The sequence below is a fragment of the Colias eurytheme genome, chromosome 20 (assembly GCF_061535395.1).
Source record: "Colias eurytheme isolate Ceu_HAF_F1 chromosome 20, ilColEury1 Martin Lab GWU primary, whole genome shotgun sequence".
NCBI classification, from domain to species: domain Eukaryota; kingdom Metazoa; phylum Arthropoda; class Insecta; order Lepidoptera; family Pieridae; genus Colias; species Colias eurytheme.
In genome coordinates, this window is record NC_142999.1 from 3439401 (window position 1) to 3465004 (window position 25604).

General features: G+C 31.5%; 1 protein-coding gene across 3 annotated transcripts in view; it reads right to left on the reverse strand.

The window, feature by feature from the left end:
* Positions 1 to 25377, reverse strand: part of pyd (zonula occludens-like protein polychaetoid) — a 108462-nt gene extending 83085 nt beyond the window's left edge. For all 3 annotated transcript variants that reach the window (XR_016457891.1, XM_090113802.1, XM_090113801.1), the window contains exons 1-2: positions 25086 to 25377; positions 7114 to 7168 (exon numbers count right to left, since the gene is read on the reverse strand). Coding sequence is in view for 2 of the 3 variants with exons in the window: in XM_090113802.1 (XP_089969928.1) it covers positions 7114 to 7168; positions 25086 to 25377 (347 nt within the window). In the remaining variant the exon portion in view is untranslated. The remainder of the gene's footprint in view (positions 1 to 7113; positions 7169 to 25085) is intronic.
* Positions 25378 to 25604: the final 227 nt, after the last annotated feature.

Genomic DNA, 25604 nt, shown 5'->3' on the forward strand with positions numbered 1-25604 from the left:
TGTTATCTGTGTTAAAAACCCTATTTAGATTTTCATAAGTTAGTGCTTGTAAAAGGATTTCTATATTTTCATACATCAAAACGAAAACCAACATTCCCACGTTAGTAAATAGTATGTAATCATGCTAATGACTGTTTTCAGCTAATCCTTTATACACCTATATACAACGTTCGTACTTCACATTAAATAGAAAAACATAGAACATTCCAGAACTTTTATACTGAAATACTTTTTCCATGGGCTTTTATTTTGTAAAGGTAGTCTGGTCCATTGTTCTGTTATGGCTGGTGTAGTGAAAAATCATTCATATTCTTTTTAATTTCGCTGTTAACGCTGTAGTTTATATATTTTTTGTTGCTTTTTTCAAGCGCAACTAAATATTTTATGTATATTTGAGAGGCGTAATAATTTTATTGTACACTTAAAAAAAGTATAAAAAAATATCGACTGAGCCTGTCGTTGATGACGATATATTTATTTTTAAGTATACAAAATAATGTCATTGTTTATTCCGTCGGTGTAATTGAAGCATAGACCTACATACATCTCCAAGAACTTCAGTGAGTTAGTTACTGTATAAAAATTACAAAATCCATACGTCAAATCAATTTTTATTTTGCCTAAAAAATCATAAATTACAGTGGTTTAGTTATTTTTAATTATTTTGAAATCGATTTTAAAATCGAACTTATGACAAAATATCAAACACATTACTCCGCATTCGGATACTCGTAGCATAAATAGAATGAACATGCGCCACTTGTAATTTCTAGGGCAGACAGTTCTTCGGGATCAAAGCTATATTTTATACCTTTCAGACTCGGTGACACATTGCGTATGGAATATGGATACATAAATTAGGTTATTTTTTTTACAAAATAGAGCGCGAAGTGAAGTGACCATTGGTATCTTTCTTATGACAAAGCAATACCGTCACGTCATGGATAAGGCGACGATTTTGGTATCTTTGAATGTTGCCAAAGAAGTTTCACTTCTGACACGTGTGCTTTGCTCGGAACACACTTTTTTTATAAGTTGCATTTAAATTTTAAATTACTTAATGCATATATAATATAATAAAAAATACGAAGGAACAAAGAGCGCATTTGTCATAAATCGCAACTTATATGGCTTTAAATCCGATGACATTATTTCTAATCTTTCATTGTCCACTTTTATAATCAAGTTTAGGTTTTATAACTCTACACAATATTATGATAGTAATTCAATCTGTATCAATTTTTTTTTTTAATTTCGTAAACTTTCTAAGAATATTCAAAAATAGTGTAGTAACAAAGATTATATGACAACACTAGCTGCTCCGCGTGGTTTCACCCCCGTGGCTCCACTCCTGTTGGTCGTAGCGTGATGACTGATAATATATAGCCTTATAACCTTCCTCGATAAATGGGTTATCTAACACCGAAAGAATTTTCAAATCGGACCAGTAGTTCCCGAGATTAGCGCGTTCAAACAAACAAACAAACAAACAAACTCTTCAGCTTTATAATATTACTAGCTTCCGCCCACGACTTTGTACGTGCATCCCCGTTTTTCCCCGTTCCCGCAAGAATTTCGGGAAATCCTTTCTTAGCGGATTTTTTTTTTTATAGTGGGGAAATCTTCTTAGCGGATGCCTACGTCCTACCATCTACCTGCATGCCAAATTTCAGCCCGATACGTCCAGTGGTTTGGGCTGTGCGTTGATAGATCACTATATCAGTCACCTTTGAGTTTTATATAATATATAGAAGTATAGATGAGGGCATAAGACTTGTAAAAGGGTATTATTTAATTAAAGAAAACTATCCCGTTGGCAATTGCTAATTTTCAACGTAGTATCATCGCGTTAGCTTCATTGAAAGATTTATTGTTATTGTGCAATGGCGCGCCCGCTTTTAACAAATTAATTTCTCACGTGATATAGTTGTAAAGATATAAATCTTTATAATGCTTTTAGATGAACGTGTCTTGTAATAACGTGAATAAAAATTCAGTTACCTTAACATGCGTTAAATGTTAACGTTCTTAATTTTCAAAGTAAATATTTATGAAATATAAATTACGGATAAAATGTAATATTTTAAGCAGACATGTTAATTATTTGTGAATTATAAGTTTCTTATTATATAATGTTTTAATTATCTGTAATGACTTGCAACTTGGAAATGAATAAGATTATCAACATCTAACAATTGTATGGAGAAAAATAAACATTGAGATCACTGAGGTATTCGAGAGGATGCAGTCGTTGAATAGCGTCCACAAGCAGATTAAATAAAATTATAAATGGCGCGAAGTTAGTCATTCAATTTACGAACGCATTACACACATCTTTCTCTATGTAACTTTATATGAAATACTGGATAGTTCAGTAAATATGGAATATAGTAGTAATATAGGGGGAATTTGTGGTGGGAATAAAACAAAATCGTGATCCAAAAATTAAAAAGATTTAAAGATAGAATTAAAAAAAATTATGCCGCTAATTACCTATCTGCTTAAAAATTTATACAAATCAACTTTAGAGTTATTGTACAATTACTCGTCAATTAATTATACTGGAAATCACAAAAAAAAAAGCAATAACACGTGTTCCAATTTCGAATTTGAAACAATTCCGCGAATTTCAATGTAGAACGGTTCCACAATTCCGCCTCGTATGATTCAAATTCATGGACGTATAAAAAAAGACGGACGCCGTATTACGAACAAACAACGTGAAGCCACCATAGTAAGCTAGCGATCGTGTAAAGACAATAAACACGCACACACTCTCACCATAGTAAGCTAGTCGGCCGCCATTACGTCGTGAACTACCGACTGATTAACTGCGTCACTGTTTCACAAAAAATATTTAAAATGCCGTCTTGCGTGGTTAAATGGTGTCGCAACAGTACAATTTTAAATAACAAAACACAAGGGATTACATTCCACAGGGAAGCAAGTTATTTCTTTTATGTTTTAATGACAAAATTATTACGGCAAAATTTATAGAAAAAAATACAGCCGCCATTGTTATCAACACAGCAGGTTGCCATGGCAACATGGCACACACACATGGGTGTTTCGCCGCCATTACTAGGCTTCACTCAATGTTTAGGCGATATACCGTCCGTCTTTTTTTATACGTCCATGTTCAAATTGATATATTTTGTAATGGGATCACTTGATTCATCGACTATTTATTATTTAATATTTGATATGTTTGTGTAAAATGATCTGTTTTGATTCAGGTGCAGATTTGATTATGGCGTAAACGGTAAACGTTACAAAACTAATTATATTGATGCATTCGTAACAAACATACATACGTTTATCTTTGATATAAAAAAATCTGAAATATTATCTTTTTGAAAGTTCTATTTCTTAATTTTTACATTAATTTTTCTATTAATTTTCCCGTATTTCTATACATATAATTTATTACATTTTTATTTTTTTGTGATAACTAAATATTTTCTTATGATTTAAAATATTAATTTTAATTTGTTATTTTAATGGTATTGACTATTGAGAACTTTGAAAATCATACATTATGTATTTTTATAGGGATAATTTTATTAATTTGTTATAATTATTGTAACATTCATACATATTTTCTTTTTCGGTTATCATAGTTGCATTTATTATATGACACACACGGAAATTCAATTAGACCGTCTACGGTATTAATAATTTTGTATGCACTCCGGTCAAGGGGTTGTTCAAAATTTGATTGAATACAGTGTAACTTATCTCTAAGGCTTAATTTTCATTAATATGTAAGTACTTATGTAAAATTTACGGAAAACTTTATTTGTAACTATCACTTTTTCACAATTATGTACCTATCACTTCACAAGCACTTTTGCCAATAATCTTCACTCGAAACCATGTCTTAAAACTTAAAAAAAATAATAATAAAAATCATTCGATTTCAAATTTTGAAATTCGTTTTTCGATGCGTCAGTCCGCGCGGGTCGACGCTACGCATCGCTCGCGTCGACTGGGCGCCGATTCGGCCGCCTGCCAAAGAATCTATGCCTGAAAAGTTATATTTATATGATGATATGACTGCCGAAGTTTCAGTCGTTACTGAAGTTAATTCATCTACATAAATATAATGAGAGACTGTCAACATAAACATCCGCAAGCAAATGCACTGCCGTTGAAGATCCGTTTATTTTGGTTAGACTGAATCATTGATAGATGCACTTGTATCAACTGATTGGAGATTCACGTCTTGAACTCTGTTACTAGGAAATCGATCCAGTAGGTAGAGATTACAACACTATTTATTGTAGTGTGCAATATTATGTTTGGATTCCAGATAGAATAAAAAGAAAAAGGATACTTGAGGAGATAGGTACACACAAAATCTCGAAATCTACTCGATATCAAAATGTAATAAAGCAAATCAATAAACAGCAATCAAGTTAATAAACTACAAAATAAGAATACGATTTGGAAATTAGGAAACAATTAAAAATAAAAGCTTCAGATAACAAGCCGTTTTAAAGTAAATAATGAAAGAAAAAGCAAATCAGCTTCCCTTTTATGCACGAAAAAAAGTAATAACACTTAATTATTGAACCTAGCCAGCAATTAAGTTTATAATTAAGAGAGTTCTCAATAAGTGACCTATAAACGCACTCTGCTGTTTTTAGGTCGCAAAATGTCGGACCTAACATTGTAGGTAACCTAAAGGTGACACTGAATAAGTGAAAGGTAAATAGAACCTTAGATATTATTAATAATACCATTACAAAAATATCATTAGGTATTTGTTTTATATTTATAAGAAAACTAATGATAGAAATACAACTACATAGATTGGTGAATTCACCGATACCACAGTATTACAATATTGTAATACTGTGCCGGTACCATGAAATGATCCCAAATAAACACAAAATAATGGATCATATAAAAAATCAAAGTATCTACAATCTACATATATGCTAACAACTACATACAAGTATCATAAGAAGGCACGATACTTAAAATTAATATGATTGCAAGTTGCAAAGTGATGCCTTATAAATGCGGCAGAAACAGAAACAAAATGATCATTTATGGGTTACAAATATATTTACTTGTACAATGTTTAAGTACTGAATTTCAAAATCGTTTGTGTCCTGAGAAATTTACGACATCTGAAGGGAAGATAAATTAACAAAATTTATTCGAACGCTGGCAACAAAACGCTAAGAGCAAGGTCAAAATCAGGAACGGGAACAAATTGCTCGTATTTTCCTAAGTTTTTAGGAATTAAGTATTCTATATAACATTTATAAGTATATATATGATGCATTTATATTCAGGCAGGTACATATTATGTATCCCTTAAGGGAAACCCATGCAGTGGGAACATGATGGGCTGATGATGGTGATGACATATTATGTAGGTATAATTGCTTGTATAATTGTATTGATGTACCTATGAGAATGACAGTTCGAAACGAAAAGTTTTATGAGAACTTTTCGTCTCTATATCGTATCGTATCTTTCTGTCAGTGTCGAATTTTTCACATCCACTGCTGAAACAACATACAACGTTTTCATTTTTATACACTTTTCATACACAACGGTAATATTATACTTTTATATGTTTACTCTCAACAATGATTTCAATAAACGTTAAATATAACGAGCATTAGGGCTCTTGACCCTAACCAGGGTAAGCTAAGGGCCTCAGGCCGGAAGTTTAGCGGTTGCATTGAACATCCTGTTAGTAAGATTCTATTACATAATAGTGTTGTGTTGTGATTATCGATAAAATTTTATGACAATATATGACATTAGATTAGTTCAAGAAATTTTAAATTTTAAAAATTCATAAGTATCGAAATTTCCTTGTAAGGATATATTTTTGTACATATTTACTATCTACTATACTTATCTATCTCTATCTAGATATACTTATCTTTCATACTTTGGGATAAACAATATCGTAAGTACAAAGTTTTTCAAATCTGTGCAAAAACTTATCAGTTTCTGCACTTCTGTAATTTGACAAATAATAAGCAGCAATTTTAATGGCTTGGAAAAGTATTATTTCCGTGGATTGTTTTTAAGAAAATAGGTAAGATCTAAAAGTCCCTGACTCAGGTAAAAGAAGAGAAGACAACAGAAATATCTTCTAAATAGTTTTAATTAAAAAATTAAAATATTCAGTAATAACATTATATCGATACATCACCATAACATCTCTACTCTACACCTTAATACATTTGATATCATTTCAATACGTTTATTTTATCAACAAAAGCGCACGTGCGGCTGGGAGCTGGATCACTTAGCGATGCAGCGCTGGATCGGGTTACGATACAATATTCGGTATTGGCTTTACATAAATACAGCGCTGTAATGCTCAATAAAGCACAGCTGCGACTTTCACAATGGTAAGGTAAAGGTCAACGAATAGATTGGAGTTTGGACTAGTTCTAATGTGATCTGGATTTTGAATATTCGCTTGATCACATATACAAAGGGGTATAATCTTATATATAAAAATGAATCGCAAAATGTGTTGGTAAGCGCATAGCTCGACGACGGCTGAACCGATTTCGATAATTCTTAAATTTTTTATTATACATATTCCTTGAAGTACGAGGATGGTTCTTATGTAGATAAAACGTAAATATGTACCACGGGCGAAGCCGAGGCGGACCGCTAGTTAGTAATAAAGTATAATTATTGTTATAAGCTTCAGTGATTTACTCAAATTGAACTTAACCGTAGATTTTTTGATTTTGATGAATTACTGCATGGTACTTACATTAAGTTGTAGTTAAACCTTTTTGTTTTTACAAAAATAATAAATATATACCTATAAGTAGGTTACAGATGTGATGATTTTGTGAGAACAACTTTTGAGCAATTACATGACAGGGAAAGTAATTATGAAGGTACCTCTTTCATAAAAAGTACTACCAAAGGCCGGTTTCACAACTTCTGGATATGCTGTGTTAAGCTTATCTGTCAATTAAAATGACAGCTAATGTATGAAAGTATATCTACGTCAAAAAGTTGAAAATAGACTATCAGTCACTTTATCAGTAAGAGATGAAACTGACATGTTATTAATTAATAATCATGTTCTGTTAAAAAATATTCACTTAAACATACCTGTTCAAATTCAGATTCATCACCATGTTGTCTTTGCCGTTTGCTGCGGAGTATCCTGCAAGAAAATATAAAAAATTGCATTAAAAACTATGCGAAAAGGGAAAGGCACTTATTTTAACAAATCCTAAATTTAGAACTAAGTAGCTACATAAAACTATGTCAGAATCTGCATTCGATAAGCAAGCTGTACCTAATTACGAAAACATTTTCATGTTTAAAAACAACGTAAATCTTAGATAACAAAACTAAAATAAAGCTCTTTAAATTACAGCAAGAACGAATTGCGTAGAAAAATTTAACGCGTAAATTCATTAGTTTCAGACGTTACTTGTTTAAGTTCAAAGTCCTCAAATCCTTTCAAACTCTTCGTCACGATTTATTTTGTACAGTTCCAAATGAAAATATACGTGCGTAGAAACAATTGTTCCCATTTTGTTCAGATATTGAATCTTTCGTGCGTAAATTACTGCCGTTGTAAGTTTGCGTAATATTGAACGCTTGTTTTGCTTAGAAAACAATAACGCAATAGGTGTTAATAGTATACCGAATTTATCTTATAATACTAGTCTCTGTGATACAAAATGCTAAATGTTATGTTAACCTATACATGCCACATTTGATATTACGATCAGGCTTTCATAGAGCTTATAATTTTAACCGCATTTTGATGACATTAAGTTACCTTTTCTATTCAATGTTTACCATAGTCTCATTATTTCATTCACAATAAGCTATTATACACTTTAAAATGAACCAAATAAAGTATATATTTCAATAGACAAACAAATTTAGAAGTACATACCTACAAATTTAGTTACAGACGTCGTAACAAAAGAATGGCCCAGGGAAAACGAACATAATAAGGCAGTTATCAGATATGTAACAATGAATCCTTCTAGTACATCTAGAGCTCCCAATTATAACAGTTTGAGAGCTACTAGACGATGTAATTAGGTCAGCTCTGAATTCACCTCTAATTGAATTAACAAGTCAGATTGCAGTTAGGCATTGCTTGATTACCTTGGTGCCGATGCAAAGTTAAGCTTTTCTCGGTGTATTTTTAAAAGCTTGTGTATTTGTGTTTTTGTGTATGATTCCAATCGAGTAGGTATCTCAAACTCGAACCCAAAAGTATTATTCAATGTTTAAAACTTTTACGTGTTTATGTGTAGCAAACTTTTTCAAATCTATTTTTTTTTATATCAAAATCCAACCAAGATAAGTAAATCTAGTATTTCTCGTTCAAATGTTTTCACTTTATTTTTATTTATTTTTTATTATTTATATTTTTAATAATTTAAAATCTGTGGCAGAACAAAAACTGGTGATATCTACTTATAAATCTTTGTGCGAATGTATTATAAGATATTGCATATGTGCTTGGGGCAATGCATCCAAATCCCACCTTATTTCAGCAGAGCGGGCACAGAGAGCATTACTTAAAGTTTGTCTAAAACTTCCATGTAGTCACCCAACAACCGATGTATATAAAAAAGCCAATGTACTTAGTATAAGAAAGATGTTCATTTTTGAAATCTTACGTCGCTACCATAAAAATGATGTTCCACACTTACCCGAAAGTAACAAACGCGTCGATCGGTGTCCGTTTCCTATAACAAAATCAATATTCGCACAGAAACACTACAAGGTAGTTGCACCTCGACTGTACAATAAAATTAATAAGGAAATTAAAGTTAAAAAATTGAATAATCATAAAATAAAAAAATGTATACTTACGTGGCTAGAGAAGTTTGATTACGACGAAATTGAAACCGTGCTAAGGGATATATAATTTAAACGTGCTATAAGAAAGGATATAACAGTTATAATTATAAATAGATATACTACACATTTTTTTTTTCACATATCCACACATAAAAGCACAACTTACACGCAAACACACACACACATTCACACACACACACACACACACACACACACACACACGCTCACACATATACACATACAAACATTAAAGCGCTTTCCACTTACCTTTATTTGTTATTTTTTAAATTTTCTTTTATATAACGTAGGTATACTGTTTCGAAATTAATGGGAGAAGCCACTGGCTCCTGAGACACAGTTTTTAACTAATTCGGGAGCCTATGGATTCATATAATATAAGCTGTACCTATTTTTTAATGCCAATAAAGTTATTTATTATTATTATTTATTTATTATTATTACTTTTCTGAATGTATTTATAATAAATATAAATAAGCATAGATTAAAACACGGAAAACAAGGTAAGTAAAAGATAAATGTCATGAATAAAGATTTTATTACCTTACATTCACAATTTTTTTATACAAATAAGATATGTGGAGCAGCTTCTTAATACACATGAGTAATTATTTCAGTTTATTTATAGGCTTCATTAATTTATATAAATTGCAATCGCTGCTTTAAATACAGTTTTAACACAACTGCGTTAAATTTTACTTTTTGCTAATGACAATATACGATGCAATCCTTTAAAATTGTAAAGAATATACGCAAAATACGTGGAATTCATGAAATTCTGGACTTTTAAGCATACTTCAATCATATAAAACTTCCTGACAAGAACCATCGGGTGCTCTTTCGTAACCACTGAAACAAGAAGCTTCAAAGTTAGCCCTATTATATCCCTTGGATTTCGTTGTATTGTCTAAATTTTCTGTAGTCACTTCCACACAAATACCATCTGCTCCTGAACATCCAACTTGAATATTAACTGTTTCATTATCAAAAGGGAATTCGCCAAATTCATCACTATAACTTATAATAACACCAATATTTTCTTCTGTAACTTCACTGGTTGGATTATCTGTTGCATTAAAAACTTCTTGCTTTTCTATTGTATCTGTGGTATTTATGTTCTCAATACGATTCGTACTTTCATCTGAAATTGCTTTGTCTGTGCTGTTGGAATAGACAATTTTCAATTTACCTTCCTCAGGTGCTTTATTTATCGGGTTACATTTCACAAATGCAACAATTAATAATATTATATTGAAACTTAACTTTGCACGCATTTTCGGATGGAGAACCACTTTGCGTGAACTAAAAGTTTAAAATGACTGAAGGGCAGTCAGTAGTCACTATCATATTGTGATAAACAGGAAGTTAAGCGATATATCATTTTATATTATTTTTATTTGCATGGATAAAGACCCATGGAGGGTTATCGCGTAAAAACCACAGGACAGTTCTTTGGCATATTATGATATATTATGTAGTTAGATATAAGTTACATAATATTATGTAATATTGACATAATTTAAAAGAGCAACTATGGAGTTTCTTGCCGATTCTTCTCCATAGATACTGCTTTCCGAATCGGTGGTAAATGTTAAAAATACTCATGTAATGACGATTCGAAAGTGCTACTAAATAGTAGTCTAATTGAATAAATGAATGTTTGAGTTTGAGTTTGAGTTTGGATTGTACATTCATAAAAAATAAAAGTAAGTACGATATGATTATACACAAACGTCAAACAGGCATGGATAAATATATTAAGAAAATCTGCATAATTCATATAAAGAAAAGGATGGTTAACTTATATAAATCTCTGTTGATTAGCTTTAAACGACTTCGTTTATTAGTCTAGGTAATCTTGAGATAATCTCATATTCTAATAGCTTACTTTGTAAAACGGTAAAACGTCGTTTATAAGATAAGTATTACGACAGGTAAATAAAAACAACTTGCGAATCAAGAAATTTTATAGCCCATTTACATGACATCACGGTCCACGGATCAATGTTATACACGAATTGGTCTTTTAATTCCAAAAGTACCAATTTTTAATCGAAACAGTGATTATTTTTGTAATTTATGATCACTTGGCGCGGGAAATTGTTTTTTTTTTATATGTCAATTTTATGTAGATCAAGGTTTTCTGCAAAAGTGTGACTTTTGGCATTTTAAAGGTTTATAAATATTTTGTAAATTGGTAAATTTACAATATCAAAGACATTATAGAAATATCGTTGAGAACAATAACTTTCAGTTAAATATATAGGTATGTATTTATTATTTCATCTACTATTACAGGTAGGTACCAAAGCTGTTTAGTTATTTTTTTTTTCTTCAAAAGTAGAACGTATACCTACTTAAAAGTTAAATGTAGTAATATTTTATTTTTTCATGAGCTAGTTACGTACCTTTAACCTTAGTAGCTAGAGCTTCTACTCCTAAATGCAATTACCGGCTCCATAGTTGGTTAAGATTATTATATTTGTCTCTACAAAAATCTTTTTATTTCATGAAATAAGGGATATCTAAGAACTAAAGTAGCAACTAGCAACATCGTGATGATATCTAAAATTTTCAAGATGAATAAGTACTCCAGTGGCTTTATTATGCGGAATACTTATTACTTAAATCTCTATGAGTTCTATGACTTTACGTTCTCTTTTAATTATTATAGGAGGTAAATTAATTCCTTATTTATATTTTATCATTTAGATTGAATCAATAGAAGGTAAGTAGGTATATTAGGCGTGTCGCGGAAGAATTCTAACAAATACCCGCGGCCCCATCATTAAAGCGGCTCGACGGAACACAGTGGGGTTTTAGTCAGGTATATTAGGCGTGACTTGAGCCTGGAACATATTGAATTTTAGTTACAATGTTAAGCAAAAGCTAACAATAAGGACAGTCCCCACTCCACAGTGACCATTGTTATCATCGATAGAAAGAATCATCATCATCAAATAAATTGACTTTCAAACAACCGACAGAGGCCTTCCAATGGTATTACAGGAAATTATTACGATCTCATAACGATTGAAGACAATTCTGTAATCTCGAACGTTTTGAGATCAAAATGCGGCTGAAATGACGACTTCAAACGAACCTAATATAGACGTTAATAAAAATTGCCTAGCTTTAAAGTCAACGATTTTTCGTTTCAAAATTTATTTATATCGATATGCGTATTTGGTTAATTAGTAATGTTTTGTTGCTTACGAAGGTCAATGCATGCATGAAAACATTATTTAAAAAATAGTTTACATATTCTTATATATAAAAATGAATCGCAAAATGTGTTGGTAAGCGCATAACTCGAGAACGGCTGAACCGATTTCGATAATTCTTTTTTTATTATATTCCTTGAAGTACGAGGATGGTTTTTATGTAGAGAAAACGTAAATATGTACCACGGGCGAAGCCGGGGCGGACCGCTAGTAAATAAATAAAATACACACACAATTAAATATTAAATCTTCCATTAATTATGTGCTCAATATTCAAAATATATTCGTAAATTTTATAGTAGACTCTGAAAATAAAATCTTGTTAATCATTATAAAACACATACAGAGTAAAACAAGTAGATTGCGTAGTAGTTACCATATTTGTTTATATGGAGCTTGGTAAAACGTAACGCAAAGTTTGATGACCTTTCAGGTGCCTGCTAAATTTACAAATGCACTCGAAACACAACTACAAACGTTTGAACATTGGGCAGGAGTAGTTAGAATTGTATTATTGACTTAAACGGTTTTGGAGTAGATAATTAAACGATTTTTAAATGATAAATCCTTAAATCGGATTATATTTGTGGACAACTTAAAATGATGATGTTCCTTGCTGCAAAAACATAATTTATGAATATTCGAGGTTTCATTTTCATGAAAATTTGAATTCCATGAAATAAAGTAAATTTTACGACTTTATTTTTTCTCGTTCAATTGATGGAAATAGAACTTACTTAAATAATATTTCTTTTCAAATAGTTACACTTTCTTTTAATTTTTGATTGCGCATCACGGTAGCAAATCATATTTTGATTAGTTATATCATATTATGTTTGAACATCTATCCAGAAATACCTTCATCTGATTCGTAAGACGTCTTAATTTGTGTTATTTGTTTGTTCTTCATAAACTACTAAGATCACAAATGATTTAGGTTCATTCAGTGAGCCAATTACAGCAATCGGCTCCTGTTGACCTTATTACGTCTAAACTTTTGTTTAGTCTGACCCAAGAGTGAATGATTGAGTCGTTCTCTAAGAATGAATGACATGTTTTAAATCTTTCATTCAGTACTGAGAATTGCTGAAGCTTTGAAATGAAGCGTTTTGTTTGTGAGTGGAGAAAAGCTGTTCCTCTCGACGATTATTACCACAGAATTATTACTAAGGAATACAAATGGATAAAGAAAGTGCCTTTTTACGAACTATTTCTTGGGTATAAGAAAATAATGCTAATTGTATTTTAGAATTCTTGATAACATAATATTCAAACAGTTTTAGTAATTTTGTTACTAATAGCGCGGACCAGACTCAAGCTGTCTATCCCAATGATGTCTATCAAAATTAATAATTATGTACATGATTTATATTTATGTAAGTCTAATCAAGGTAAGTATATATGTTTGTACCTAGGATAAGTGCGTCGAGTACGTAATTTTCTGACGCAGAGTTATGTGTGGTTATGTCTCCACGATTATGGCATAACCAAGATTCTTAGAACATAGGAAAGGCTTTACTATTCAAGGTTATTATTATTTAATAAAGATATTATTGAATTGTGAATAGAGTACAGATAGGAAGGTGTATTGTTCGTGAAAACATGAATGTATTTTACTTCATTTACATTCAAAGACAATTTAAATTGATCACTAGCACTGGACTTAAATTATCTAGGCATACCATAAAGTTATAATAGGCGTAATAGGCGTAGGTGTAAATAGGAACTTAATAGTTACATTATTGTAAAATGTAGTAGGACCAGCTAGTACATATCAGGACAATAATTGTTAAATTGAAACCTTTACCTACCTAATTTGAATTTTAATTTAAAGTTTAAACAATTCAGATTGCGTTATCTGACAATAAATAACAATCGTTATTGTTATTTAGGACTATTATAAGTTATTAATTTAAGTCCCTTTGTTGGATGGAGACATTAGCAAACAAAGAACAAAAGAAATACATACATGTATATGTACACTTTTTAGTTTTTACATTAAATTAATAACACACAAAAGTAATTTAAGTACTATTAAATTTTTTCTAGTCAGCAGTTGGTAAGTGGATACAAAATCAAGTAGTGCCGCATAATAATAAATATGATATTATGTTTATAGAAGCATAACTAGTAACTACGTATCAGGGAATATTGCATAACCACATAAATCGAATGAGGAAAAATATTAGTCAACCTATAGTTTAATTATTTTATCCATACAATCTAGAAACTAGACTTCTAGAGAGATCAATTAATTTTGTTTTTAAAATTTCTACGGATTTTTATTTCATTTTTTAAAGGTTTTATTTTCATACATAATATATACCTTTAGTATTCGAATGTTATAGACAGAGAAAACGACAAAATTTAAAAAGTTAAGGGATCCGTAATTAATAATTTGTCGTCATACTTTACGCTATTCCACTTTACCAAGCAGGTAATTATTATAACAATCATAAGATACAGTCATTGTCATTGGTATGGCAATATCCAAAGAATCTGACATATCGTAAGAAATCTGTATGGCAACAATAATAGTCCTTACACGTTTTTATCACTATTACAATGCAATGAATATAATTGCAGAACAACAAATTACTCCTGGGTTATCTTGTGCGAACAATATTCATTAATATTATATTCGCGCCAAGATAATCAATAGCACAGATAATCAACACGCCACAGATAATGACAAGACGTTCCTACAGATTCTTTACAGGTTACATAATATATGTATAAAAAGTTCAATAGCTGAACTTGGCTTGTAATAAAAGAGGTTCCCATGGTAGATTCACACGAGTCGTCACACCCTGTGGGCACGGAATCATAATAGTGTCTTAAATGGTCACAGGAGTACGCGGCCTTTGACCTCAGCTTTAAAAAAAGTTAACGACATTTTATACGTACTATTATTTAATTTAGGACCTGAATAAGGTGTCTGGATAAAAATTTAGATATGGAGTTGTTTCTAAAATAATATGTAAGTATTGCATTACGATATTCACTTTCAAGTTCAATTAATAATTTATTAAATAATACCCAATGAGTAATGACTTCAAATTACCCCACTGACCTATAAATAAATTCCAATAATTTGCACATGCCAAAAGCTTATTCAAAAAGTACAAGAAAGTCAAAAACTGTACATCGAAAGATGTGTTTCGCACCTGCCGCGTGTTTTTTAGAATTCATCGGTTGGTGCAGCTGCCAGGACCTTTTCATTCGAGGCTATTTTCAGAAACGAAAGGTTTAGAAAAAATGCATTTGAAATATTTATGAAACAGTAATAAGAACATTATGAATGGTTATTACCTATTGATGTATTGAAATACTATCTTTCCTCCATAAATTGCAGATATTATCTTAAAATTTCCATTATTTAAATTATTTTAATTCGTATTAGCAGAAAAGAATTTTAATTTACTTTTTCCCAGATGAAAAAGTATAATCAATATTCCATTATGCAAATTTTTATATTCTTTAAAAAATATTGACATGTAAAATGTAAATGGGTGATTATACAAAAATGGGGTAACTCGATGTCATCAGCCAATTTAAACAAAGTCTTATTATATTTTATTCAAATAACAATCTATTTTGAAACAATGAAGCATCCTTTATTTGGTCACTCAATTTCACTTCTTTATTTAAAATACAAATGAATAAAAAAAATAAATTAATACCTCAAACGTCAGTACTTTGGCATGTCACAACTCCGAAAACCAACAATCAAGTGACTATCGTTTAAACATTATCATCGATTTAAGAAAACTTACTAATTCACTACAATCTTTGATGTACATAGTATTATATACTACAACTTTCATAACGCAATGTTTTCCATTTTATTTAAAAAATAAAATTAAACTTTGTCATCGTTTTCACTAGTCAGTCCGTTGTGTGTTTTTTAAATTCGAAATTCTCGCTAAATATCACCAAGTCGAGGTCAAATCCCTGTCTAAGTATTAATGTTGGTAATGAAGTTACTTGTGCACCGCATATTTTGACGGCCGTCATAACTGTACCAGCGCTAGGGTTGTGTTTGTCCTCTAAAATCTTGCTGCGCCAGTCAACATTTCAGTCCTATGGTGAGTCGTTATTTTATTGTTAATCCGATTTTTATTTTCATTTATAAATGGTTAACTATGATTTGTAAAAATATAGTTTGTTGATATTAGAAATTAGGCAAAAAAACATAATTTGTGATTATAACCTCATATTAAGTCCCTTTTCATCAATCCGCTGGCATCAATCCTTTGTCAGATATCGTGCCAGAGGACTGACGCGACCCCATAGTACTGATGATTCTGTCGTTTTTGAGAACTTTTATCTTGATTGCTATTGGTATAAGCATTTCTATTTCATATTTCAGTTTAAAACATCATGCGCCACGCTAAAAGAACCTGAATTTGACTAGGGAAGAAACATTTAAGAAAGAGTAGCAAAGAAAAGAGCTATTGAAACAAACTACTAATAATTTTATTAAAAAAGATCTTATTTTATTTTAATTATTGATTTTGGTGCTTTCAGGGCATAGCTTTTTATATTTATCGGATAAATACGTATACGTATATTACTGTGAAGTAAAATTACCTCAAAATAACATAAAAGTTAATTAATATACTTAATAACATTATAAAAATGTCAAGGGGCTCTTATGAAAACTCAGATGAGACTTTCATTCGAGACTTTGGTTTTTAATTTTACTATAATTAGTACTTTTAACATAAATATTGGTATATTTTTAGGGCTCCGAACCTCAAAAGGAAAAAACAGAACCCTTATAGGATCACTTTGTAGTCCGTTTGTCTGTTAAGACGTTTTCTTTGGAACGCGTGGAGGTATCAATCTGAAATTTATATTGGATACTCAAGATTAAGAACCCTTGGGGCTGTAAAAAAATCAAACTTATAACGCAACGCAATCAAAAGATACCTACATCCGTTAATACTGCAAATTTCCGCAAAATTCAATATTCGCAAGGGAATAAAAAACACACAGGATGCTTGCCGTGTATACAGTCTACTATAAACTGCTATATAGTTTACTTCTACTTGGTAAATAGCAACGTCTTATAACACAGATAAGGAAAAATTGCTAAAAGTGTAAATTTTTAGTTACAAACATAATAAAAAATAGGTTTTTTAGGACTCCAACTTGCACTTGGCCGTTTTTTTGTTTCTATTGTTTGTGAATTACTTGAAATATCAAGTAAAACTAAGTCAAAGTAGAAAAAGTTAAGTAAGAGGGTAAGAATATTCACGTAGCGTTAAATGTCAGAAGGCTGTTTTGAAACTTGAGACATTGTTTTTTCCCAGTATCACATATTATTAATTATCATTTTTAAACGTAACTAAGTGATTTTAATACTTAAAAGACATGTGCCATTATTAAAACTGAGAGATTTGTAGTAATTTTCATTCAATTTCTTTAAGAATATTACAAAATTGTGTTTTTTATCAGTACCATGTTAGCCTCGTCAGTCCTCTGGAGGCCAATTCCAGAAAATTTAAAATATCTCACAATCTACTTAAAAAACTGGCTGGCCCGATTTGGAACAATATATTCATTAGATTAGCTATCATATACACCCTAATTTGTAACATTCTGATATAAAAAATATAGTAAACAAAATATCCTCAAAAGTTACCCCATTTTTGTATAATCACCCAAATATTGTTTTTATGATTCTCCTTTAATTTTATTAAACTACTAGCCAGGATAATCTTTATAGTTGCAGGAAAAAGAAACACTAGTTATACACGTTTTTAAGCACATATTTTATATTGAAAACACGAACAACATGCAGCATTTCAATATACATTTAAAAGTAATAATAGAAGGGTAAAAAGCAAGTCAGGTTCCACAGATTAGTTTATGATCGTCGTCCCCTCACCGACACGTGAGCGTGACGCTTTTTGCTCATTACCGTCTATCTTTGGCATCCGTGAAATTAATACACATCTTCTAAATTCCTGTGATAAAGGGGAAGAATTTAATGGACATTATAAATTATAATATTATTCCATCTACCGAGTAGGTGACAAAAACCACAGTCCACCTGATAACTTTACTGAGTACCTAATACTTCCTTAGATTATTAAGTGTTAGAATCAGGAAAGTAACAGATTGCATTAATGACTTAAAACTTATTTGTAGGAATGAACAAAACCTGTTTTTCATTCATCGTGATTCAATTGCATGATGCATCGGCTATTACCGCTACAATAATTAAGCTGATGGCTTGCATCCATAGGTCTACTTCAATAATTTATTATATAAATTGTGTGGGGTCGGAGCCTATGCTATCCCGGTAGGCGTATCTACTAAAAGGTAGTTAGTAAGACAGTTTAGCCAAGGAGCAAACAGTCCAGTGAAGTATATAATTAACTTCATCAGTCTAGAAAGAGTAGTCTGAAAGGGGTCTGAGGACCGTTACTACATTTCAAATTAGAAAGGTTATACAGTCTACACAATGTTTCTGCAGTTTTTAAACAAAGAAAGTGTGGTTTCCGTTTAGTACAAGTTTCGCAAGGATCGGAGGGCTAATAACCAGAACGATTTCCTGGACTTATTTTTTTAGTACCTACTTATTGGATTGGTTGATTTTCAACAATATCATCAAAGCATGGTATTCAATCATGTTTGTAATCGAATAAAGATATAGGGCATTGTGTCTTTAGAACCATGTGGTTCCTATATGTGTAGTCTTTACATAGAGATTCTAAGCACAAAGTTAAGTAAGTATCTAAATAAACGCAGATCACATCATTCTATAGTATTGAATATGTAAACGGTTCTCGTCTGTACTACATAGGAAACGCAGTTGCTAAGTGCCGTGAATGTTAATTTAATGATGTAATAGCCTGAGCATCTAATTCTGAAACAGTGTCCATTCATTAATGTATACTCATTATCGGGCAACGGATATCGCTATGGGAATTGAACACGCTGTATAAAATGAAATTTGACACTATCTAGCTGCCTTATAAATTGCTGATATGTTTATACATAAAGCATAATATTATGTAGATATTATAATTTGTATTAGTAATTACTATTAATTACTGGCTGTGCAGGTCTAGGGGAGTAAAACTATTATATTATGGTTTCTAATCATAAACTAACGTTTACGAAAAATGCAAGTACCATTGTTAAAGTGAAATATACCTGGCATCGATTCAATAAACGATTTTAAAAGTTCTCCAAATAAATCTAAGAAATAAATTGTTGTATGTATAGGTATTTTTATGCCAATTAAATACCTAAATGAGCATCTTTTTATCGACACCATCAGTAGAAAAACGTTTCTAGTTCAGGAAACCAAACCCTGTTTATGAAAGTGAATTAACCACGATGTAATTAAGTTTATACCGAGCTAGCAGATAAGAGTTATTAGATACTTCGTGGTCATAGCTGTCAGGATATATAAAACATCACTCACATCAATCCGAAGACAAATTTAATTACCAAAAAACAATCGTATCAAAAATCACGAACATCTGCGGTCATTACACGGTGGCAAGCTCGAATTAGCCTTGACATCGAGTGACTCAAACGACACGTACTCTTGCCCACAACAATATGCTTGCCAAATTTAAACCGGCAAAAAAGCTTTACATCCATTACTTCTTTTAAAAGGAAAATTGCGGGGTGATGAGCACAAATAAGTCAATGAATGATGAGATCTTGCCGATTGTAATGACATTTTGAAAGCAGAAAGAAATGACGTAACAGTACAAGATAAATGTACCTACGGTTCGTATGGTTATCAGTTTCACAATAAGCTCTTGGACCAGTAAGTGGAGAAAGTACGAGTACAGATTTTAAACGATAATAGCTCTATAATGAAGCCAAGAATATGTCTCAACGTTGTTATTTCACAAGAACTTGTAAACAAAAATTTACTATGGAAAAAAAAATTGATGGGTTCACTCAATGTGAATAATTCTTATATATTTTGTTCCAATTTAAGATTTTTTAAATACCGATATGGTAGTTAAAACAAATCTATCCTGCTTCTAATACCCACTAATATGAGTTCACAGTAATGACACATTAAGCGCAAACAACACAACCAATTGGAACAATATCTATTTCATATTATCAAGATCTAGGGCCAATGCGTTTCTTGGAAGAACGGTATCTAAGTAAGTTCTCGGAACAAGACAATGCGACATAATCACGGTTCATGGACAATCTGGGTTCGATGTACTCACATGTAAATTAACAGGGAACGGAAGTGTATACAGTTTTATCTATGATGGCCCTGATATCGGCCCTTTATCATAATCCTTAAATTATGTTACGTTTGAAGAAGAACGATTAGCCTGCTGCGTTATGATGGTCCTTGTTTTTAGGACATCTATTTTGGCAGGGTTATGGAGTTCCTGACAATGTTTTGTGAGAAATAAAAGTTTTATCTATGACCATAACAAATCGTAATTTTGTAATTAGACAACGTTTTTAATTGCTTCAGCTTTTGCTATAAACCACGAACCAACCATAATATCCCAGGAGAAATCTGTGACAGAAAATTGGTAAATGATTATGTCTTTCAAGCGTTATTTCTTTGAAGAAATTAGCATTTTTTGCGGACAAAATTTCGCTCGGAAGTCTGTGGTTATTGTAGAAACTAGGACCTGAAAATTATTTAGAAAGCTGAGGTAATTAACAAAATATCTCGTGAGCATTTGCATCAGAAAAAAAATCATTTTCTACGTAGTTTTTGTAACACCTATAAGTACGTACATTATAACTAAAAATATGTTATTTATGTAGGTATATAATGGTCTAAGATCCGAACATAAGGCGAAATTCAACGGCGTGATAATAGAATGAGACCAATTTTATAATTAATTTAGTCTATTAAAAAATGTATTAAAAATGGGTTGACGGGGAAAATCCTGGACAGGACATTTTTAATGAATTAAATTTTTTTTATTTATTTTTATTTTTTATTAATTGCAGTTTCGAGATAATAAAACAATTTTGTAATAAAACAGTGCTGACATAATTTTTTTTTTCATCATCCTATCAAGTGAAAGTAACTGGTACCGACATACCTGTTTATACCTGCCAAGTGCCAACCTAGCCGTTTGTCCTGGTAAATATTAGAAAACGACTATGACTGCACATTCTGTAGGTTTCATACTTTAAGTCTATTATATTTTTTTTTATTATCTTGATACTGCAATTAATTTAAAAAAATGTTTTTTTTTTAAATTCATTAAAAATGTCCTGTCCAGGATTTTCCCAGTCAACCCATTTTTAATACATTTTTTAATAGTTAGACTAAATTAATTATAAAATTGGTCTCATTCTATTATCACGCCGTTGAATTTCGCCTTATGTTCGGATCTTAGACCATAAAATTTATAAAAAATAAAACAAATTGCGGTGGCGCGGCGCGGCGTTGTGATTTCAGACGGAGTCTTTATGCACATGTAATATAGGTAACTAGGTATATATAATTTACAACTTCTTAAGGAATGATTTATTCTGATTGCAATCAATACGAAAGGATATTGGTCCTTTCCTATTCCTTGTCACGTTTTATTATCGAGTTATATCTGGTTATTTAAATAAATAGCTTGGCTCCTGGCTAGTGGCTATAATAAAAACGTCACCCCACATCCATACCCGCATAGATTTTACCATTTATCGAATTGAAAAAGTACATCCACAAATTTGGACTCTAACATTAGCACTTAAAGTCTATTTAACTACAATACCACATTTTATTTCCCAAGATCTCCCCTCTTTTGGACAATCGACATGCAATTTTTCAATCAGAGTTATTGTTGAGTAACGTGGGCAAGGCAATTAGTGCACGAGTAGGAAAAACGTTTTTAATTTGATATGGCAATTTTAAGGATTGGTCGTTAACACCTAGTTTTTTTAGTTACCTATTACATCAGTCATTTCCGCTATGACCGTCATAGCAACTTACTAATTATTTTATGTTTTCTAAGAAACAGTGCAAAAACTCGTAGGTATATGAATTTAATAAATATAAATATAGGATGTACCTACCTAATTAACTTAATAAGAATGAAATAATACAAGCTAAACAGAAGATTTGCATTGCCATAATCAACCAGTGTGAGTAAAGCCTGATGGCAACCTGATGGCTACGATCAAAAAAAATATACCGGCCAAATTGATAACCTCCTCCTTTTTTTGAAGTCGGTTAAAAATCGGAAATATACAGGGTGTAATCGTTAAGTGTGCACAGGCGATTATTTCGTAACTAATACAGTCAAAAAACTTTAAACTGATATCGAAAGTACTTAACCTAATGAGTAAAATGGCCGAAATAAATTTAAAAAATCTGCAATATTTACGGAATAATCGCCTGTGCACACTTAACGATTACACCCTGTATACTATACCTATGAATGTACCTATATCAAAATGTTTGTAGATTAGGTACCTAAGTAGTTAGGTATCTATATATAATTTATGCGACATGTTACAAAACTAAAAGGCGAAATAATATTGGATACAGAAAAATCACAGTAGAAAAATCATAAAAGATAATCGTAAAAGTAGGTATGCCGTATGCTGTTTTTAAATCAGTTAAAACTACCCTCATTGAAGTAGGTTACATTGTTTGTGTGAAAAATAAAATTAAGCTGATTAAATTCAAAAATATATTATCTACCCTGCTTAGGTAGAATTACGGCTGCATATTACATTCGATGTCCCCGAATTTCATTATTTTGTGCTGTTTAATCGATAGCTGGTAGTGGATTTTCTTAACAAACTGCTTTTCTTTTCCTTCAAAAATGCGTAGTTTTTGTGAAAATCGAAATTGAAAATGATATTTTTTAAGGTTATTTTTGTACTAAAAACGCAACTTAAAGTAAAATCTTAAGCCATTATAGTATCAAAATGTCTAATGATCACACTCACACGCATTATTTTTAAATATATTTACGTACCTATTACTTTATTTACATATTACAATTTATTTTGTTAAAATAGTATTTTAACAATTTAGTATAGCCAAAAATCGTTCCATATATTTTTGTATTCACAACAAGCCACAGATAACACAGATTAGTTAATATGACGCAGATCACAGATTAGCAATACAAATATACTAGCTTATCATAGAGTATAAATGATACATTTTAATTTTTAATGTTTTTTTTATAGCTCACTTGCTTCAGTTTTTAAAATCGATTAACTTTTACTTTTAGTATTCAAATAGGTAGCGAGGAGCGAAGCGACGAGTGTGTTAGGTTAACTGTTGAACTGCCGCACGAGCCGAGCGAGCGAAGCGAGCGTGCCGCGGCAGCGGCCGGCGAGTGCCAGAAGCGACTTTAGGGCGATTCCCACTCAAACAAAAAAAAACTACGTAGGTTTAAACAACCTGTTTGTATTTTATTTATGTATCGTAAAATTTTTGTTATTATCAAATGCTATCTAAATTAAAATTACGAAGTGTCTAGTCGTCCGCTAAACGGATGAATAAAATAAATTAGTCGTCCGATTACCGGATGAATAAAATAATTTAATCGTCCGATTACCGGATGAATAAAATAATTTAATCGTCCGATTATTCGGATTACTAGATAACCTTTTAACACTAAAGCTAGTTGGGTTGGACTAAAGCAAAGGGGGCTCAGGACTTAGAAAATTTTTGATGGAGTTGGTGTCATTATAACACCTATTTATTATTGTTTTATCGTAAAAATTACGCTAATATAAGCATGTTTTATAGGAACAACTTTTCTCTAAAATCAAAAATGGCCGAGATATTCGCCCTCAATTCGTTAGGTTAGGTTTAGGTTAGGTTAGCCTTTGGGTTAGGTTAGGTTAGGTTTCTTAAAAAAAAACTACACAGAAATAGGAGCCCCGCGAAGCGGGGCTCCGTCGATGCGCAAAAAAAAATCAAGTTTAGGTTAGGTTAGGTTAGGTTAGGTTAGGTTAGGTTTCTTAAAAAAAAAATACACAGAAATAGGAGCCCCGCGAAGCGGGGCTCCGTCGACGCGCAAAAAAAAATCAAGTTTAGGTTAGGTTAGGTTAGGTTTCTTAAAAAAAAAAACTACACAGAAATAGGAGCCCCGCGAAGCGGGGCTCCGTCGACGCGCAAAAAAAAAACATCAAGTTTAGGTTAGGTTAGGTTAGGTTTCTTAAAAAAAAAACTACACAGAAATAGGAGCCCCGCTAAGCGGGGCTCCGTCGACGCGCAAAAAAAATAAAATACCTCCTCCCCCCTCTCCTCCCCCCACAAAAAACCTATAATACGTGCGGCAGTTCTCTAAAGAATTATCGGACGATTAAATTATTTTATTCATCCGGTAATCGGACAACTAATTTATTTTATTCATCCGTTTAGCAGACGACTAGCGCTGTTCTTAAAATTATTTTTGACAAATTCATTTTAAAAATCACTTTCGAATTATATTTATTATCTACAATTGTGAACGCGTCATTTAACATTTATTATCTATAATGGCATGTCGTAAATACGTGGTAAATACAAACTTACATTTTTCAGGTAATATAATTTAAGAAATTGTTATAATTAAAAATATTGCCTGTGTGCGAGATTACTACAGTTTTAATACGACAATGGTATAAAAGTGTCGTTTTTAGTACAATAATAACCTTAAAAATAATAATTTTCATTTTCGATTTTCACAAAAACTACGCATTTTTGTTGGAAAAGAAAAGCAGTTTGTTAAGAAAATCCACTACCAGCTATCGATTAAACAGCAAAAAATAATGAAATTCGGGGACATCGAATCAAATATTTAACCAGAATTACTTAAATGTTTCAAAGTATTATTCATCATGAAGGTTTTGTGGTACCTACCTATATTATTTTAAACATAGTTTGGAAAATACAGTCAAAATACCTACAATTTAGATATCTGAATAACAACAAGAAGGTAGTTTTCAAAATTGAATTGAAGAGTGGTTAAATTAACACACTCGCGTAGGTAAACGATGTAATAAAATTAAAGCAAATAATATTTGTTTAATATTTACCATTTATGACATACTTCCGGCGATCGTTCATAAGTTCCTTAGCAAGTTTGGGACATTCATTGTTCAACACAGTACACAACTCTTGTAACTTCACACCGCTTTGTTTACTAACAACTTCTATAAAATAATTGCATTTGTCGTTGCCGACAGCGCTCGTTATCACTTCCAAATCGCTTACGCTAAACAAACCCTTTTTCACAAGCACATCTAAAACATTTGTATCACATAATTCGCGCAGTAACGTGTTTTTGTGCTGCGCGAGACAAGCACAAACATCGCCCGTCATAGCCATCGTTCAACTGAAGAAAAATAATAATGGCTGCCCGCCGCCGTAGCCATGAATCGGCCCATTCAAATTTCAAAGTAGGAACAGATGCAAGCAATCAACGGCACACTTAAGTTACCAATAAGAGTTTAGATCTTATTACATCACGGGAGGGTTGAAAATGTCCGGACTGGTCATCGAGATAGTATGTATGGGACTGGTTTGTTATTTCGCATCGGTTGGCGAAGACAAAA